Source organism: Microtus pennsylvanicus, chromosome 7 (assembly GCF_037038515.1).
Source record: "Microtus pennsylvanicus isolate mMicPen1 chromosome 7, mMicPen1.hap1, whole genome shotgun sequence".
NCBI lineage: Eukaryota > Metazoa > Chordata > Mammalia > Rodentia > Cricetidae > Microtus > Microtus pennsylvanicus.
The window spans coordinates 2,573,050-2,594,042 of record NC_134585.1 but is presented as its reverse complement, the minus strand read 5'-3'; the positions used below and the strand labels follow the sequence as shown (position 1 = coordinate 2,594,042).

The 20,993-nt window shown below is 46.3% G+C and overlaps 1 protein-coding gene across 3 annotated transcripts in view; it reads left to right on the top strand.

Annotated features, from left to right (window-relative positions):
- LOC142854233 (H-2 class I histocompatibility antigen, Q10 alpha chain-like) overlaps nucleotides 1-20,993 on the top strand; it is a 34,107-nt gene that overhangs the window by 3,764 nt on the left and 9,350 nt on the right. For 2 of the 3 annotated variants that reach the window (XM_075979512.1, XM_075979511.1), the window contains one exon: nucleotides 42-461. The exons of the other annotated variant lie outside the window; for it this stretch is intronic. In XM_075979512.1, the coding sequence (XP_075835627.1) occupies nucleotides 42-46 (5 nt within the window). In that variant the 3' untranslated portion in view covers nucleotides 47-461. Of the gene's footprint in view, nucleotides 1-41; nucleotides 462-20,993 lie in introns of those variants that run through there. 3 annotated transcript variants of the gene reach the window in all.

The window sequence follows — 20,993 nt, the reverse complement described above, 5'->3', positions numbered from 1 at the left end:
TGTTGTCTTCACAGTGATTGTTCTTGACTCTTGTTCTGTAGCGTGAAGACAGCTGCCTGGTGTTGATGCAGTGACAGACGATGTGTTCAGGTCTCTCCTGTGACATCCAGAGCCCCTCAGTTCACTCTCAGCAATAGTGTCTGATGTTCCCTGTGATCGTATGGGCTCAGTGTGAAGAACTGGGGGCCCAGCCCACCCCTGCACACCAGGACTCTGTCCCTACACTGCCCTGTTCCCTTCCACAGCCAACCTTCCTGTTCCTGCAGACAGGAGGGGAATCTCCATCCTGTCTCCTCCATGCTGCCCTGAGCTGCTGCCCTGATTTCCCCACTGAAAATAAGAATCTGAATGTGAACTTGATTGTTAATGTCCTTGATCTCAATGGTTGATTAGCAGTAAAATAAAGGATTGAGCTAGAGATTGTGGAGGAAATAAATGGCAGCATGGAGAACCTCCCAGAATCTGTGTTCACAGTGCTGTGTGCATCTGGTGGGACAGGATGAGGCTGTGGGAGCTGAGTGAGAACAGGGCTGTGCGTTGTTGGCTGTGACAAGGTCACTCCTCAGCTCTGTCCCCTCCTAGCTCAGTTCTATTCATCACTTAGAACCAAATGCTGACATCTGTGCAACAGGGACACTGGGATGGCCAGAGCCTCATCCTGTCCCTGGGATTATGAGCCGCCAGGGCTGCTGTGACAGTCAGGGCTGCTGTCCTGGCTGTGACTCTTTCCCCTGTCTTCTCTGTTTATTTCTTGTCTTTTTAGTTAGTATGGAAGACTAGGCCTGTTCTTGCTCCTGTGAGTGGTGTCTGCTTCACTATCCTGTGGGGTCCCTGAGTGACAGCAGTAAAGGTGTTTTCCATCCCTGTCCCCTCAAGGTCCACTAGGCCCCTGTGCTCAGGAGACTGTGGGATGAGAACATGAGCTTCAGTCTCCTGAGCTCCTGCCTCCCTTCAGGCCCCTCCCTGAAGGTTCTCTCCTTCTTTCCCATCTATCAGAATCTAACCCAGGTTGTAGGATGGGCAGAGAGGAGGGATCCACAGGGTCTCATCTCAGATCTGTCCTGTGTCTGCCCAAGGTCCCCTCTCCCTCTCTGCCTCTGGGAATCCGGTGCTGCCTCCAGTGGAGACTCGAGGATTTACAGGCTGAGTCTACTTTAGATTTATGTTTATTAAAAAAACATGATCCCGGGACTGAAGAGATGGCTCAGGGCTTGAGAGCACTTGCTGCTCTTGCAGAGGACCCAGGTTCAGATCCCAGCACCCATCTGATGGCTCATAGCCATATTTAACTCCTGTTCCATGACATTCAATTCCCTTGTGGACACCATGCAGATACATGGTGCAAACACTACTAGCAAAAAAAAAAAAACTCATAGATGCAAAATTCATAAATTAAAATAAAATTGTGGGGAATGCTGGAGATGGAAATTTCTTCATTCCCTGCTCCAGGTTCCGGGCTCTGCAGTTTTCTCTTCTAGCTTTGTGACATCCAGTCAAGAGTTCCAGGAGCCTTAGCAGAGATGTCTGATGACCAAGGAGGTGATCATCTCTGTCATGGGGCTGCCATCTGTCTTGTGAGGGATGATGGGTCCCAGTGCTGACCACAGATAACATTCATACACAGTAAGTATATGAGGAATGAAGAAAAATTAAAAATGAAATATAAGATTGCTTGTCAAAGAAGAGAGATGAAGGGAAAATGGTGGGACTTTCTGAGGGAAAAGGTCAGGTGACTGTGACCTCAGTGTGAGGGGACCTGGGGTTGCACGTGACACCCCAGCACTTGGCCTGAGGTTGTGTTAACCAAGGGAGCTTCTGTTGAAAAGGGAGGTGACTGAATTTTCCTCTGGTCTGAAACATCCCTGCTGGAGCCAGGAGGAGCTGATGAGGCTCAGGAAACAAGAAGGAACAGGTTCACGAAGCTGACACAATGTAGCGCTTCCCTCTCAGGGTTAAACCAGCTGCAGTTCCTGAGGGAGAGGAGATTTGGCGTGGAGCTGCTGGGAGCTGTGCAGGGGACTGCAGTGGTGCAGCTGTGTGAGCGGACATGCGCACTGGGGGGGCTGTCAGTGGTTATCCCCGACTCACCCAGACTCCTGTGAGGGACCAGTGAGCTCAGGGCTCACGGAGCTGACTGTGGATGGATGTTTTCCTTGGTCTGCTGTCACTGTCTCCGTCTGGGTGGAGGAAGTCCACTCCTCAAGCAGGGGGACACAGCTATGTTAATTGTTTGTGTAAATTGTTCTATCATTAATAAATCTCAGAAGTTAGCTATTGGGGTAAAACCTGATAGGTCAAGAAAGCAACAGAAGGGGGCTGGAGAGATGGCTCAGTCGTTAAGAGCATTGCCTGCTCTTCCAAAGATCCTGAGTTCAATTCCCGACAACCACATGGTGGTTCACAACCATCTGTAATGAGGTCTGGTGCCCTCTTCTGGCCTGCAGACATACAGACAGAACATTGTATACATAATAAATAAATATTTAAAAAAAGAAAGCAACAGAAGAAAAACGAGCTGATCCTCTCTCTCCATGCTTCCCACATTGATATCCCCATGAATCTCCATAGGCCGTGCCCTACTCTTTTCTCTGCCTCTCTATCTTATTGTATCCTGGGTCCTCCAAAACCTCTATGGCTATTTCCAGACAGCTGGTTGTTGACTGTGCCCCCGACTCAAGGATAACTTTATTAATAGTCTTGAGTTTCACGGTACAATCACATATCCCTCGACATTTTCCCCTCTGTCCACATAAAAAGGAAAAGTTTTAACTCTAACATAGTGAAACTATGTACAATAAGAACAATAATCAGGTAGGAATTACATTTACATGTGGTGGTGGTGGCACATACCTTTAATCCCAGCACTCAGGAGGCAGAGGCAGACAGATCTCTGTGAGTTTGAGGCCTGGTCTACAGAGTAAGATCCAGGGCAGGCTCCAGAGCTGCAAAGAACCCTGTCTCAAAACAAAAAACAAAAACAAAAATCAAACAGAATTACATTTACAATGTCCAATCCATTTGTATTTGAAAAATTCTGAGAAATTACTCTATTATCTATGATACCTTAGAGTTTTATACATAAACCACTTTCTATCATAACTTGTGTTACTATCCTAAAACTATCTTTTTAGACCTTAGACATTTCTAAGATAACTCTCTCAAGCTTATATGTCTCTCAACCTTGTAAACTTTACATCTCTTTTCTAAGTTAACTTTTCTAAATTTGGTAATAAAGAAAATGGTTTAACTATCTAGTTTTTAACCCCATAAGAGACTTGAAAAAGAATGAACATTGCCTGAATATTCAGGAAGTGTGGCACATACAACTTCCTTTTGTTTTTGTTTTTGTTTTTGTTTTGTTTTTTGAGACGGGGTTGCTCTGTGTAACAGCCCTGGCTGTCCTGGAACTCACTTTGTAGACCAGGCTGTCCTTGAACTTCTGTCCCACAGCAGGTGACTCTTCTGACATGAGACAGAGATTTGGATTTTTCTTTAACAAGCATGCTTGGGTTTAGAGAAGAAGAGAGACACACTCCAACTCAAAAGACAGCTTTAATTTTTAATTGAACTGGGACTACAAAAACACCATTTGCCTTATATGTCTGTAGAGAACATAAACACAACATCTGGGAAGATTGATGAGAATTTGTTCTATTGGATTTGTGCTGTCCCATCAGGTCAATTACTCTCTCCCCCGAGGATTCATCCTCCTTCTTCAGATGTCTCATCTGTCCAGTGGTCTTCAGATTCCTTAATTGGATGCTTGCTTTTATTCTCCTGGAAAGAAAAACCAAAACCTTTCCCCAACCCTAACTTCAGGGAGTTCCCATATTTTCCAGGTTTTGTCTGATCGAATGAAAGGCATTGGTCAGTCTTATAAGTCAGTTTAGACCCAATGGCCATTATGTTTGATGAACTATCACCTCTCATACTCAAGAGGTTTCTCCTGCTCAGATCAAAACGTTGCCCTTCTTGATGGAATAAACAGCTTTCTTCCCATGTGGAAATAAACGCAAAACCCCTTCCCCAACCTAACACACACCCTGGTTTCCATTCTGAGGTCAACACATCTTTAAAGTATTCAGGCTGACTTAACTCGGCAGTTGTTTCTATTACCCGCTGTCTCTCCACAGCTGTCATCACTTCCTCGTTAGCATTTAAAATGTTACAATTAGAGCATTGTGTGATCTGTCTCTGGGTCTTTATTACTCCTTTCTGTTTATTAAGCAGAGCTCTTAAAGTGTGTTTAGACCTTTCTATATCTGTTTGTCATGTAGGGTTGTGTGGTACACCTGTAATATGCTTTATGTTGTAATATGCAAAACCTGTTTCATTTTACAGGAGACATCTGCTGAAGCGTTGTCTGTCTTAATTTGTACAGATATCCTCATGATGTAAGTGTGTAATTAGAGAACCAGCCTTGTCAGAACTCAGACCTGTTGCCCATGTCACCCCTGAATATCTTTATGATATGGTGCACATACTGCCATTTTCTGAGCCTTGCAAAATGAAACACAACCATTTGCCAAATTTCATTTCTTTGGGTTACTTCCTGCAGGTAATGAAGTTTGGATATACAAAGAATAAATAGGACCTTTCCTTATAATTCCCTTGGTTTGTTGCCAAGTGACAGAAAAAAACCTTTTTAAAACATTTTCTTGTAACATGGTGTTTTTATGAATTTATGAGGCTTCTAGCACATTCCCTGTTATTGCTGACCAGTTTCATCATTACCTATGCTAGAGGGCCTGGTAGACTCTTATGGGATCTGATGTGTGTTACATACAAGGGATAATTTCTATTTCTGATTACTTGTTGTAACTGAATAAATAGCAAAGGTAATTCTGAATCATCTGGAATAAGCTCAGTGGTTTCAATGTGTAAAACAACTCTTTCTGCATATTGAGAGTTAGTAACTATATTAAGACAGTCAGGGAAATCTCATAATAACATAAGATTGGCGTACCGCTCTGAGATTTTAACTGAATCACAAGGGCTTTGAGAAACTTTACTTATTTTTCCGGACACATATGCCTTTCCTGATTTATTTGCATCAGTATAGAATGTAGGGCCCCAGAAATTGGTGTCCTTTTTAATATATAAGGGATAATCCAATTAGTTCTTCTTATAAACTAAAGTCTCCTACTTTGATGATAATTTTGTTTATCTCTCCCAAAAAAATTACTGCAAGCTCTATGCCAATGCCCATTTTCTGCCTCTACTGAGGCAACCTCAGCATCAGTAAAAGGTACCACAGCTTCAGCTTTGTCTCTTTCTACTAATTGATGGAGTCTCACTTTTCCTTTCAGAATCAGTGCAGAAACCTTGTTTACATAGGTCGTTATTTATTTACTTAATTTGTTTGCTAAAATATCCACACTAAAATATTTTCTTCTGTTTAAGAATTCCTTTATACTCATATGGTAGTGGCACACACCTTTAATTCCAGCACTAGGAAGGCAAAGGCAGGGGAATATCTGTGAGTTCAAGGCCAGCCTGGTCTAACAAACGAAATACAAATGACAAGGAGGAGGAGGGGGGAGGGTAAGAAGGAGGGGAAGGGAAAGGAGGAAAAGAAGGAAGAAGAAGGAGGAGGATGAAGAAGAGGAGGAGGAGAAGGAGGAGGAGTAGGAAACAAGTCTGGATCCAAGTGATCCACGTGTGCATCCTGTTGTCAAGTTGGGAGCGTATATTCCTAACACCTGTAATCTTTTTTCTATCAAAGCCTATTCCCTCTCAGACTCAGGTAATAATTTTTTTAGATTATTTAAGTCCTTATAACCTCATAAGGTTTAAGATAAATTACTTAGATCTTGAGTAATTAATCCAGTTATGGGCTGTAGCCAGTTAATATCTCCCAACAATTCTGAAAATCATTAAGAGTTCGTAATTGATCTGTCCTGATTTGTACTTCCTGTGGCTGAATTTTCTGTAAACCTATCTTATATCCTAGATAATTGATAGAATCTCTTCTTTGTATTTTTTTCAGTAACAATTTGTAATTTAGCAAAGCAAAATTTTCTTTACTTCATCAAACACTTTTTCTAAGGTATCTGCATCTGAAACACCCAGTAAGATATCATCCATGTATTGATAATTTTTAGATTGAGGAAACTGTTTTTATGATTTAGTTCTCATGGCTGTTGTACAAAATATTGACACAGGTGAGGCTGCTTAACATTCCTTGTGGGAGAATTTTCCATTGACACCTTTCAACACTTTGAGGATTGTAATGTGTAGGCACCATGAAGCCAAAGTTTTCTCTATCCTGTTTTGTTTTAGTTTTTGAGACAGGGTTTCTCTGTAGCTTTGGAGCCTGTCCTGGAACTAGCTCTTGTAGACCAGGCTGGCCTCATACTCACAGAGATCTGTCTGTCTCTGCCTCCCGAGTGCTGGGATTAAAGGTGTGCACCACCACCGCCCGGCTTTCAGAAGCATTCTTTATTTTATGATTTGTTTCTGAGACTGGAGGAATGTTAATCTGTGTTTTCATTGCTGCAATAATCATCCCCCCATCAATTCATGGCTACATTAACCACATATGGCTTTAATTTTCCTATTTAAGCTGGGCAGTGATGGCAGTGGTGTCAGGGCTCCTGGGACAGAGCCTGGACAGTTTCCAGCCTTGTGTGCAGCAGGAGAGGACACAGGCGCCCTGGAAGCAGGATTGAGACCCTAAGGTGTCCAGTTCCCTGGATGCCTGGGTCCCTGGTGGGAAAGGGAAAACTTCACCCATAATTGTTTTGTCCCACGAACCTCGTGCGTGTGTGAAGACTGTGGAATGTGCGGGTGAGTTGTCAGTGTGTCCGTGTGTCTGTCCACTCCTTCCCAGTCACCTCTCACACCACAGTCGTTCCTGTCTGCATTGTCCCACACAGGCCTCTGTCCTGAGTGTGGGGACACAGACTATCCTGAAGGGGGCACACCAGGGCCTCTGTCCTGAGTGTGGGGACACAGCCTGTCCTGAAGGGGGCACACCAGGGCCTCTGTCCTGAGTGTGGGGACACAGGCTGTCCTGAAGGGGGCTCACCAGGGCCCCTGTCCTGAGTGTGGGGACACAGCCTGTCCTGAAGGGGGCACACCAGGGCCTCTGTCCTGAGTGTGGGGACACAGCCTGTCCTGAAGGGGGCTCACCAGGGCCTCTGTCCTTAGTGTTCGGACACAGCCTGTCCTGAAGGGGGTTCACCAGGCCCTCTGTACTCAGTGTGGGAACACAGCCTGTCCTGAAGGGGGCTCACCAGGGCCTCTGTCCTGAGTGTGGGGACACAGCCTGTCCTGAAGGGGGCTCACCAGGGCCTCTGTCCTGAGTGTGGGGACACAGCCTGTCCTGAAGGGGGCTCACCAGGGCCTCTGTCCCACAGCAGCGGGAAGCTGTGCAGAAAGCAGGTTAGCATCCCAGATTGTCCTTCTACATTGTATGGCAGTCAGAGTTCTGAGCGACCTGCAAAGCACAGTTTGCACCTAGCACCCAGAAGATGGTCGCCTAGTCTTTTGATAGTGAGAGAACCTGATGCCATCCTAACAAGTGGTCAGGATGTTAATGTCATTCTGATCCTTCTATTGTAATTTAGGAGGTCGCCTGGGGAAGAGATTTTTCAGTCTACTTGACAAAATGGGCATGGACAGGAAGACATGACCTAAGTCATCACCCTCTGCAGAGACTTTGTCCCAGCCTGCTCCCGGAGAGAGCTCCCAGCCACAGAACACGGGGAGCTTCATCCATCAGAACTGGAAGCTGAAGCAATGGGAACAGGGCGTGTTTCTCTATCAGGAAGAGGTGGAAGTTCACCTCACCACCCCACCTCACCCTCACCCCGGTCACCACCAATGCTGCCTGCTGGGGAGACTCCTGGGGTCACACTTGGTAAGGAAAGGCTGTGGGGTGACAGAAAGAAGTAAAGGAGACCTCACTGAATCTCTGTGACACATCAGGAACTGGCTGGACTCCTCTGAGTGATGTCAACTCCTGTCAGGACTGCAAATAGAGCTGACATCAGGAGCCCTGTTCCAGCTCCAGTAACTACTAGGATGAAGGGAAGTAAGTCTTCCAGAAATCTCTCTTCCCTGTGCCCACCCTGCACTCCCCCTCATCCCCAGCCCTGCCCAACCCCCACTCCAGGCTTCACAGACTCAGCAGGAGGCTGCAAGGAACCTTGGACTCCAGATGCCTTGATGTTACAAACCTTATCTCCTCCTGAGGCCCCAGCCTATGCTGTCCATGGGGAGCGGGAGGGGGAGCAATGGCCAGGAGCAGATCAGACAGCCTAAGGGGACATTGAGGGACATGACCGCTTGTCCACCGTGTCCTCTCCCAGGGCACTGTGGTCACATCAGCTGCACTGACCATAGCACTGGTACAGAAGCCACAGCTGGCTGTGCTGGTGGACACGTGATCCTGAGGCTGTGGAGTGAGGCAGGCCTGTCCTCTCAGTGCTCAGAAGGGAGAGGCCGGGTGATCAGGAACTCAGGGACATCCCCAGCTACAGGGAGCCTTCAAAGTCAGCGTGAGCTATGTGAACCCTGTCTCAAAATGGGGGGGACTGAGTGAGGTGGAAGACACCTTTAATACCAGAACAGACAAGGAGATGGATCTCTGTCTGTTTGAGTCCAGGCTGGTCAAAATACTGAGTTCCAGACCACCACTGTAGGAAGGAGAGGGGGAGGGAGGGAGGGAGGGAGAGAGAGAGAGATTGGGTGGGAGAGAGGGAGGAAGAAAGAGAGGAAAAGAAGAAAGGGAGGAAGAAGGAAGAGAGAGAGAGTGGGGGTGAAATTATGATTAAGTAGATTATACAAGATTCGAGCCCCAAGCCTGACACCTGGAACGGTAGGAGGAGAGCACTGACTCCTGCATCCTGTGGCTTCCATGTGTGAGCCATGACGTGTTCACCCAGTTCTCATTTGCCGGCACCCACACCCATGCGCACACACACACAACAATAGATAAAGAGTCCTTTCTAAAGATCTACTGATTTTTATTCAGGGTGTAAGCATGTCCATACATGCATCTCCATGTGTGCAACAATGGATGTTCACGTTCATGGGGGAGAGGGGCTGGGAACTGAAGCCAGGATGTCTGCAAGAGCAGCCAGCATTCCTAACCACTGAGCCGTCTCTCCAGCCACATAGAGAAGTTTACTGGCTGGGACACACAGGCTTCTCTCACCTGCTCTCTCCTCACGGCTCCTGATCACCGTCATGTGTAGCATGAGGAGGAGACGGGGACCAGCGGTGGAGGCAGCGGTGATGGAGTCTGCATCAGGCTGTTGGCAGGGACACTATGGTGCCTAGTTTTGTTTCTCAGCCTGACTACATCTGGAATTAAGTAAACCCTAAACATTGAGTGTACACATCTCAGAGGTTTTTGCTGAAATTGAAACAGGAAGCAAGATCCCCGTCATTTTTTCTTTCTTTGTTTTTTTTTTTTTTTTGTTCCTCAAAACAGGGTTTCTTGGTGTAGCCCTGGCTGCCCTGGAATTTACTCTGTAGAGCAGGATGGCCTTGAACCCTGAGATCTGCCTCCTCTGCCTCCTGAGTGCTGGGATTAAAGGCGTACACCACCACTGCTCAGCAAAGATTCATTTCTAATATTGGTCTTGAGGGGGGAATACAAACCTTTAACCCAGATCATCGAGATAGAAAATCCCAACTCTAAGCTGGGCCCACCTTGTGCTAGAAACCCAGACAAGGCTGTAGAAGATGCTCTGATCTCTCCCTGCTGGCTTTGTACTGGTGAGTAAGTCCATTCCTCCACCAGCATCAGAGCTGACTTCTCCAGGGATTCCACCATGTACTGAAGACCAGCTGAGACAGCCTCGGGGACTGAGCAACTTCCGGACTCTTGGACTTTCTCTTCATAGCCAGCTATGGTTGTATTAGCTGGACCACAAGCTCTAAGTGATTCTAATAAGCACCTTTCCTTCCTCTCTCTGTATCTCTGTCTCTCTGTTTTTGTCTTCCTTTGCGCCTCTCTCTCTCTCTCTCTCTCTCTCTCTCTCTGTGTGTGTGTGTGTGTGTGTGTGTGTGTCTTTCTCTCTCTTATTCTCAGTCTATAAATTCTGTTCTTCTAGTGAACTTTGATGAATACAGACACCAACAGCAGCAGAAAAACAACGGGGAAACTAAGGAGTGTGCCCAGAGCAGAAACTGCAGGGAGCAGGGACACTGAGGGACAGCTAACGTAGAGGTAGGGTGACAGAAGACAGAAAGCTAGGGTTAAAGAAAGACAGATGGACTTGAAGAGCCAACAATGAGAAACTGCAGACCCCAGATGAGACCTGGATGCCACCAAGCTTCTAGAGTCAGGGCTCCTGGGGCTGGAGAGGCAGCACAGTGGGCAAGAGGCACACTGCTTTTGCGGAGGAACCACAGCTCCATAACTGACCACAACTCCAGCTCCAGGGCGTCTGGCGCCCTCTTTTGGCCTCCACATACCTGCACTCACAAATACACGAACACATACACATAAACATATATGCATAATTAACAATAAAGCAAAATAAATCTTCCTTAAAGATACAAGGGTCCTGGCACTCTAGTCCTGACAGCTGCAACCCCGCATGTGTGACAGGTGAACCTGACAATTGCTGCAGCTGAGGATGCAAACACCAGAGCTGCAACCCCTGCATGTGTGACAGGTAACCCTGACAGTGGCTGCAGGCGAGGAAGAAAACACCAGAGCTGCAGCTCCTGCATGTGTGACAGGTGACCCTCACCATGGCTGCAGCTGAGGATGCAAACACCCAGAGCTGCAACCCTCGCATGTGTGACAGGTGACCCCGACCATGGCTGCAGCTGAGGATGCAAACACCCAGAGCTGCAACCCCCGCATGTGTGACAGGTGACCCCGACCATGGCTGCAGCTGAGGATGCAAACACTCAGAGCTGCAACCCCCGCATGTGTGACAGGTGACCCTGACCATGGCTGCAGCTGAGAATGCAAACACCCAGAGCTGCAACCCCTGCATGTGTGACAGGTGACCCCGACCATGGCTGCAGCTGAGGATGCAAACACCAGAGCTGCAACCCCCGCATGTGTGACAGGTGACCCTGGCCATGGCTGCAGCTGAATATGCAGACACCCAGAGCCCTCCTCAGGGCTCTGACACCAGCATGTCATCTGTGGCTGCTGTCAATCAATCACTCCTGCTGGAAGCTGAGCATCTCGTGGCTATCAGGTGCTGGAGCTGCTGTCAGCTGACGCCCAGAGCCACGGCCAGGTGTGTGCAGCTGTGACCCCAGGAAGGAGAGGAGAATCCAGGTCAGCCTCAGCTGCAGGGAGTAAGGCCCTGTGCAGCCAGGCAGGGAATTTTTAACCACCCTGGCATGCGGGGCAGCCTGGGCCCTATTACCACAGGGTCTCCATAAGAAGAGACCACAAATTCCCAGGGCCGTGCTCACAGTCATTTCATCTTGAACACCTTCTCCTTCATTCCCATGGATTTTTGGTGTAAGACTGTGATATTTGGAGGGTTAGCAAAGGGTAGTAACTTACCCTGGCCACAGAATCATTGAGACAAACCCTGGCAGGAGTTAGGTCTGCTTCTAAAGCCAGGAGAACTCAACAGGAAACCCCCAGACTGAGACATTGATATGGGGAGCGCTCCACTGATCTAGGGGGAAGTGGAGACTGGGATTCACTAGAACTTCTACTGCAGAGGTCACTCTCCCTTCTCTTGTGTTTCTGGATTTCTCTTATATCTCTGCGCTGTGGTGCAGGTTTGTGAGCTCTGAGTTCTAAACGTCTTAGTGGTCAAGAGCATCTTAGGGGCTTGGAAGAACAGTGCATCTCACAGTGGGACCAGAGCCTGACAGGACCCCTCAGTGGTCTATCCCATGGGTGTGTGAAATGCTAGGCCAGGTGCTGGAGAGATGGCTCAGCTGGTAGGGTGCTCTTTCTTAGGATCCATGTCAGTTCCCAGCACCCTCATTGGGTGTTTTCAATCGCCTGTAACTCCAGCTCCAGGGATCCGATGCCCTTGGGGCCTCAGCTGGAAACTGCACACACAAGGCGTAGGCTCACAAAGATACAGACACATATAAATAAAATAAAAATACATCTCTATATGGGTTTGTTTTTATTGTGTGTGTGAGACCCTCAGGAAGTCTCTCCTGAATTTCCCCAGTCTCTGCTGCCACCTTGTGGCCAGAATGTGGCACACCGGTTCCCATCTGGACACCTGCCCATTGATTTCCCTGTTACATGCTTTGCACAGCTTTGGCAGAGGTGTGAGCAGGCCTTCCCTCTCCCTCTCCTCACTACCACGTCCTCTTCTGCACAGACAGCCTCATTCTGACCCCACCGACCTCCACCCACTCCTCATCCACTCCCCACAAAGCTCTTCCCTCCCCCAATCCTCACTTCCCCACCCTCCCCACCCCTCCATCTTGCCCTCCATTGTCTCCTTATCCTGCAGTCCCCTCCCTCCCACAGCTCCCAAAAGGACTGATGGGGAGGAAGGCTGGACACTGTGCCCAGCATGAGCATCTGTAGGAGGATATGCTGGTCCAGATGCTGTGCACACCTTACTTTGTAGAACCATGAATCCAACTTTCCCTCAGCAGCAGGTTTTATTCTACAAGGGTCAGTAGAATCCTAAATAGCATCAGACTTTGCCAAGGACAGTTAAATTTTTCTATAAAAGAACAAATTCACATTCATATCCACTTATATCCATCACTCAACTCAGTGCTGTCTTGTCGGTACCAAGGCAATCCTACATATTATACAAATCAGTGAACACCACTGTTCCAATAAAACTTTAAGTGTGGATACTGAAACCTGAATTTTATCTTTTCACATAGCAGGAAGTAGTGTTTGACATTTTACTTTAAATGTAAACATGGGTTCACAGGCCACACAAAAGCTGGTTCATAGATAATTTATCAAGCTCTGACTTGAAGAAACACAATTATTAGAAAACTGAGAATATAATAAAAAAGAAAATTTTTTAAATTTTATTTATTTATATTTTATGTGTGAGAACTGTCTTAGGTAGGGCTTCTAATGATGTGATGAACACCATGACCATAAAGCGAATTGAGGAGGAAAGGGATTTTTAGGCTTATACTTCAACATTGCTGTTCATCACTGAAGGAAGTCAGGACAGGAACGCAAATGCAGTAGGACCCTGGAGGCAGGAGCTGAGGCAGAGGCCATGGAGGGGAGCTGCTTATGGATCTGCTTGGCCTGCTGCCTTATAGAAGCCAGGAACACAAGCCCAGGGATGGCTCAGGACACGTGAGGCTGGGCCTCTCTCATTTACCATTAATTGGGAAAATGCCTTACAGCTGGATCTCATGGAAGCGTTTCCTCAACTGAGGTTCCTTCCTCTATGGTGACTCTGGCTGGTTCCACCCGCTGCTACTGCTGTCCTTGGTGGTCACTCCATGGTGTTGATGTCTCCAAAACGCTGGGGTCTTCTGTTGCAACTGGGCTGCACTTTCACCAAAAGCCTCTCAAAGGATCTCGTGGTAGCAAGAGTCAACTTCTTTTCAGGACCCCTTCAGTCCCGGGCCTTCAACTGCCAAGAGGCTGCACCTTCACCAATGGCCTCCCCTGGCCTCTCGCAGTGCCAAGACTCAGCTGCTCTCCATGACCCCTTCATGCCCTCAAAACTCACTTAGGTGAGGCTCACATGTTAGCAAGTCTGGCTGCCAGCATGAGGTACAAGCTTGGCATCCTCTGGAGCCTGGTTTCCCTGTGCTCTCAGAAAATACTTCCGTGAAGATTTCACCTCAACGATGCTGGTCTCTTCTCCATCATCGCTGACTTCTTAGCTCCACCGAGCAGCATCAAGTATCTCAGAGACACAAAGGTCCCCTTTAGTATTGGTATTTGGTCATTACAGGAGAATCTTCAGCCCCAGATAACCAGAACCACAGGATCTTAATTCAGTATAACAAATGGCCCTGAGAGAACTTTTAAACTTCCCTCTGAAACTCCGCAGGCCAGGCCTCCAGCTTCTGCACTGCTCTCGGTGTTCTTATCTCCCACGTCCCCACAGAAGACCCCACGGAGATCCTAACACTCAGTGGCTGTTCTAGCCCAAAGTTCCTTCCCACAATCCTCCCAGAAGCACGGTCAGGGTTGTCACAGCAATACCCACAATCCTCCCAGAAGCACGGTCACAGCAATACCCACAATCCTCCCAGAAGCATGGTCAGGGTTGTCACAGCAATACCCACAATCCTACAGAAGCATGGTCAGGGTTGTCATAGCAATACCCACAATCCTCCAGAAGCATGGTCAGGTCTGTCATAGCAATACCCACAATCCTCCAGAAGCATGGTCAGGGTTGTCATAGCAATACCCACAATCCTCCCAGAAGCACGGTCACAGCAATACCCACAATCCTCCAGAAGCATGGTCAGGGTTGTCATAGCAATACCCACAATCCTCCAGAAGCATGGTCAGGGTTGTCACAGCAATACCCACAATCCTCCCAGAAGCACGGTCACAGCAATACCCACAATCCTCCAGAATCATGGTCAGGGTTGTCATAGCAATACCCACAATCCTCCAGAAGCATGGTCAGGGTTGTCATAGCAATACCCACAATCCTCCAGAAGCATGGTCAGGGTTGTCACAGCAATACCCACAATCCTCCAGAAGCATGGTCAGGGTTGTCATAGCAATACCCACAATCCTCCCAGAAGCACGGTCAGGGTTGTCATAGCAATACCCACAATCCTCCAGAAGCATGGTCAGGGCTGTCACAGCAATACCCACAATCCTCCAGAAGCATGGTCATGACTGTCATAGCAATACCCACAATCCTCCCAGAAGCATGGTCACGGCTGTCACAGCAATACCCACAATCCTCCAGAAGCATGGTCAGGTCTGTCACAGCAATACCCACAATCCTCCAGAAGCATGGTCAGGGCTGTCACAGCAATACCCACAATCCTCCAGAAGCATGGTCAGGGTTGTCATAGCAATACCCACAATCCTCCAGAAGCACGGTCAGGGTTGTCATAGCAATACCCACAATCCTCCAGAAGCACGGTCAGGGTTGTCATAGCAATACCCACAATCCTCCAGAAGCACGGTAAGGGCTGTCACAGCAATACCCACAATCCTCCAGAAGCATGGTCAGGTCTGTCATAGCAATACCCACAATCCTCCAGAAGCACGGTAAGGGCTGTCACAGCAATACCCACAATCCTCCCAGAAGCATGGTCAGGTCTGTCACAGCAATACCCACAATCCTCCAGAAGCATGGTCAGGGTTGTCACAGCAATACCCACAATCCTACAGAAGCATGGTCAGGGTTGTCACAGCAATACCCACAATCCTCCAGAAGCACGGTAAGGGCTGTCACAGCAATACCCACAATCCTCCCAGAAGCATGGTCAGGTCTGTCACAGCAATACCCACAATCCTCCCAGAAGCATGGTCACAGCAATACCCACAATCCTCCCAGAAGCACGGTCACAGCAATACCCACAATCCTCCAGAAGCATGGTCAGGGCTGTCACAGCAATACCCACAATCCTCCCAGAAGCATGGTCAGGTCTGTCACAGCAATACCCACAATCCTCCAGAAGCATGGTCAGGGTTGTCACAGCAATACCCACAATCCTCCCAGAAGCACGGTCAGGGCTGTCACAGCAATACCCACAATCCTCCCAGAAGCATGGTCACAGCAATACCCACAATCCTCCCAGAAGCATGGTCACAGCAATACCCACAATCCGCCAGAAGCACGGTCATGACTGTCATAGCAATACCCACAATCCTCCAGAAGCATGGTCACAGCAATACCCACAATCCTCCAGAAGCACGGTCATGACTGTCATAGCAATACCCACAATCCTCCAGAAGCATGGTCAGGGCTGTCACAGCAATACCCACAATCCTCCAGAAGCACGGTAAGGGCTGTCACAGCAATACCCACAATCCTCCAGAAGCACGGTCATGACTGTCATAGCAATACCCACAATCCTCCAGAAGCATGGTCAGGGTGTCACAGCAATACCCACAATCCTCACAGAACCATGGTCAGGGCTGTCATAGCAATACCCACAATCCTCCAGAAGCATGGTCATAGCAATACCCACAATCCTCCAGAAGCATGGTCATAGCAATACCCACAATCCTCCAGAAGCATGGTCATAGCAATACCCACAATCCTCCAGAAGCATGGTCAGCTCTGTCATAGCAATACCCGCAATCCTCCAGAAGCATGGTCAGGGTTGTTATAGCAATACCCACAATCCTCCAGAAGCATGGTCAGGTCTGTCACAGCAATACCCACAATCCTCCAGAAGCACGGTCAGGGTTGTCATAGCAATACCCACAATCCTCCAGAAGCATGGTCATGACTGTCACAGCAATACCCACAATCCTCCCAGAAGCATGGTCAGGGTTGTCATAGCAATACCCACAATCCTCCCAGAAGCACGGTCAGCTCTGTCATAGCAATACCCACAATCCTCCCAGAAGCATGGTCACAGCAATACCCACAATCCTCCAGAAGCATGGTCAGGGTTGTCACAGCAATACCCACAATCCTCCAGAAGCATGGTCATGACTGTCACAGCAATACCCACAATCCTCCAGAAGCATGGTCAGGTCTGTCACAGCAATACCCACAATCCTCCAGAAGCATGGTCAGGGTTGTCATAGCAATACCCACAATCCTCCAGAAGCATGGTCAGGTCTGTCATAGCAATACCCACAATCCTCCCAGAAGCATGGTCAGGGCTGTCACAGCAATACCCACAATCCTCCAGAAGCATGGTCAGGGTTGTCATAGCACCCACAATCCTCCAGAAGCATGGTCAGGTCTGTCATAGCAATACCCACAATCCTCCAGAAGCATGGTCAGGGCTGTCACAGCAATACCCACTACACTGGTGCCAATGTGTCTTATGGTTTCTATTGCTACGATGAAACATCATGACCAAAACACAGGTTGGGGGAGGAAAGAGTTTATTTGGCTCAAACTTCAGCATTGCTGTTCAGCACTGAAGGGATTCAGGACAGGAACTCACACAGGAAAGGATCCCCGAGCCAGGAGCTGATGCAGAGGCCATGGAGGGGCAAAGCTACCTGGCTTGCTCTTTATGGTTTGCTCAGCCAACCTTGGTAAAGAACCCAGGACCACCAGCCCAGGGATGGCACCATCACAATGGGCTGGGCCCTCCCTCATTGACTGCTAACTGAGCAAATGCCTGACGGGTGGATCTCATGGAGACTTTTCCTCAACTCTGGCTCCTTCCTCTCTGATGATCTAGCCTGTTTCAAGTTCACAACAAGCACAGGCAGAACAAGTGCACTGCATGCGTACCTGCAGACAGAGGAATCCTTTAACTTGAGACATGCGGTCTACTTTTGGTTGTTCTTTGTGTTTGTCTTATTTTGAACTACTAAGGATTGACCCCAGGGCCTCATATGTGTGGGTCAAGAGCTCTACCATGGAGCTACATTCTCAGAACTTCATTTCCTGACTCTACCACACATTTCCCAAAGAAAACCTATGTACTCCTCCTGAGGGAACTCCTTCAGCCAATAGCCTTTAAGACACTGGTCCACTTTGGGCGTGGTCACACGTACTATATGTGCAGATGTAAAAGCACCCCGGGATGCGGGACGCAGTTCCAGCTCCACACTCACGCAGAGGACTGCTGATCTGTGAGTCTACCCCTAAACAAAGTGACTTTAATGTACGCCATTCTGGGCTCGTGTGGGACTATTTTATTATATGCTGAACAGATTTCCTGCGTGGCTGTACAAGCTAGCATTCCCACCAGCAATGGAGGAGTGTTCCCCTTACTCCACAGCCTCTTCAACAGAAGCTATCATTGGTGATTTTGAGCTTAGCCATTCTGACTGTTATATGACGGTATTTCGATTTGCATTCCCCTGATGGCTAAGAATGTTGAACATTTCTGTGAGTGTCTTTTGGTCATTTGACATTCTTCTGTTGAGAATTCTCTGTTTAGATCTGTATGCCATTCTTTAATTGGATTATTTGGTATTTTGATGTCTAATTTTTTTAGTTCTTTATATATTTTGGAACTCAGTCCTCTGTCTGATGTGGGGTTGGTGAAGATCTTTTCCCATTCAGTAGGCTGCACTTTTGTCTTATTGACCATGTCCTTTGCTTTACAGAAGCTTCTCAGTTTCAGGAGGTCCCATTTATTTATTGTTGCTCTCAGTGTCTGTGCTACTGGGGTTATATTTAGGAAGTGGTCTCCTCTGCCCAAGGCTACTTTCCAATTTCTCTTCTATCAGGTTCAGAGTGACCGGATTTATACTGAGGTCTTTATCCATTGGACTTGAGTTTTGTACATGGGGATAAATGCGGATCTATTTCCATTCTTCTACATGTTGATATCCAGTTATGTCAGTACCATTTGTGGAAGATGCTTTCTGTTTCCCATTGTATTATTTTAGGTTCTTTGTCAAAAATCTGGTGTTCATAGGTCTGTGGATTAATATCCGGGTCTTCCATTCAATTCCATTTGCCAACCTAACTGTTTTTATGATGACAGCAAGCTGTTTTCTTTGCTATAGCTGTATAATAGAGCTTGAAGTCAGGGATGGTGATAACCTCTGGAAATTCCTTTTTTGTACAAGATTTTTGACTATCCTGATTTTTTGTTTTTCCATATGAAATTGAGTATTGTGTTTTCAAGGTCTGTGAAGAATTGTGTTGAGATTTGGATGGGGATTGCATTGAATCTATAGTTTGCTTTGGTAGGATTGCCATTTTTATTATGTTGATCCTACCTATCCAAGAGCCTGAGAGATCTTTCCATTTTATGGTATCTTCTTCAAATTCTTTCTTCAAAGACTTAAAGTCCTTGTTAAAGTGGTCTTTCACTTCTTTGGTTAGTGTTATCCCAAGATATTTTATGTTATTTGTGGCTATTGTGAAAGGTGACATTTCTCTAATTTCTTTCTCAGCTTCTTTATCATTTGTATGTAGGAGGACTACTGAGGTTTTTTTTAGTTGATCCTGTATCCTGACACATTACTGAAAGTATTTATCAGCTGTAAGAGTTTCCTGGTAAATTTTTGGGGTCACTTATGTATAAAAACATACTATCTGCAAATAGCGAAAGTTTGACTTCCTTAACAATTTGTGTCCCCTTGATCTCCTTTTGTTGTCTTATTGCTCTAGCTAGAACTTCAAGACCTATGCGGAATAGATATGGAGAGAGTGAACGCCCTTGTCTTCCCCCTGATTTTAGTGGAATTGTTTTGAGTTTTTCTCCACTTAATTTGATGTTGGCTTCCAGCTTGTTGTATATTGTTTTATAATGTTTAGATATGTTCCTTGTATCCCTGATTTCTCCAAAACACTTATCGCAAAGGGAATTGGATTTTGTTGAATACTATTTCAACATCTAATGAGATGATCATATGTTTTTTTTCTTTCAGTTTATTTACATGGTGGATTACACTGATAGATTTTTGTATGTTGAACCATCCCTGCATCTCTGGGATGAAGCTGTCTTGATCATGGTGGATGATTTTTTTATGTGTACTTGGATTCAGTTTGTCAATATTTTATTGAGTATTTTTGCATCAATGTTCATAAGGGAAACTGATTTGTAATCTCTCTCTCTCTTGTTTGAGTCTTTATATGGTTCAGTATCAGCGTAACTGTAGCCACATAAAAAGAGTTTGGAAATGTCCTCTGTTCCTATTATGTGGAACTTTGAGGAGTGTAGGTGTGAGATCTTCTTTGAAGTTCTGGAAGAATTCTGCACTGAAATCATCCTGCCATGAGCTTTTTCTGGTTGGGAAGCTTTTGATGATTGCCTCTCTTTTACTGCATGTTGCAAATCTATTTAAATTGTTCACCTGGACCTAATTTAATTTTGGTATGTGGTACCTATGCAGTAAATTGTCCATTTCTTTCAAATCTTCCAATTTTGTGGAGTACAGCTTTTTGAAGTATGACCTAATGATTCTCTGGATTTTGTCAGTAACTGTTGTTATGTCTGCCTTTCCACTTCTTTGTTAATTTGGATGTTCAGACTTTGGGTAAGAGTTTGTCGATCTTCTTGGTTTTCTCAAAAAAAAATCACCTCTTTATTTCATTGATTCTTTGTATTGTTTTCTTTGTTTCCATTTGTTTATTTTAGCCCACAATTTGATTATATTCAGTCACGTACTCCTGTTGGGAGTGTCTGTTTTTTTTGTTCTAGAGATTTCAGGTGTGTTGTTAACTTAATAGTATGATCTTTTTCTGCTTTCTTGATGTAGGCACGTAGTGCTAAGAACGTTCCTCTTAGCACTGCTTCCATAGTGTCCCACAGGTTTGGGAACTTCAGTTCCATTTGGGTATTCATTTTGTGCCTTCATTTTTGTTGAATTCAAGGAAGTCTTTAATTTCTTCTTTTATTTCTTCCTTGATCCAAGGGTGATGCAATTGCATACTGTTCAATTTCCATGAGTTTGTAGGCTTTCTGCTATTAGTGTTGTTGTTAAAAATCTAACTTTAAACCATGGTGATCCGATAAGATACAGAGGGTTATCCCAATATTTTTTTAATCCATTGAGATTTGCTTTCTTACTGAGTATGTGGTCAATTTTAGAGAAGGTTCCATGAAGTGCTAAGAAGAAGGGGTATGTTTTTCTGTTTGGGAGAAATGTTCTATAGATGTCTGTTAAGTCCATTTGATCATCTGATAGTTCTACTTCTCTGTTCAGCTGATGTCTGGTTGACCTGTCCATTGGGGAGAGTTGGGGTGTTGAAGTCTCCCACAATTGGTATGTGTGGTTTGTTGTGCAATTTAAGCTGTAATAATGTGTCCTTTACATATGTGGGTGCTCTTGTATTTGGGGCATAGATGTTCAGGATTGGGACTTCATCTTGATGGATTTTTACTGTGATGACTATAAAGTGTTCTTCTCCACCTCTTCTGATTGATTTTAGTTTGAAGTCTATTTTGTTAGACGTTAGAATAGCTACACCTACTTGTTTCTTACGTCCAATTGATTGGAAAAAACTTTCCCCAACATTTTACTCTGAGAA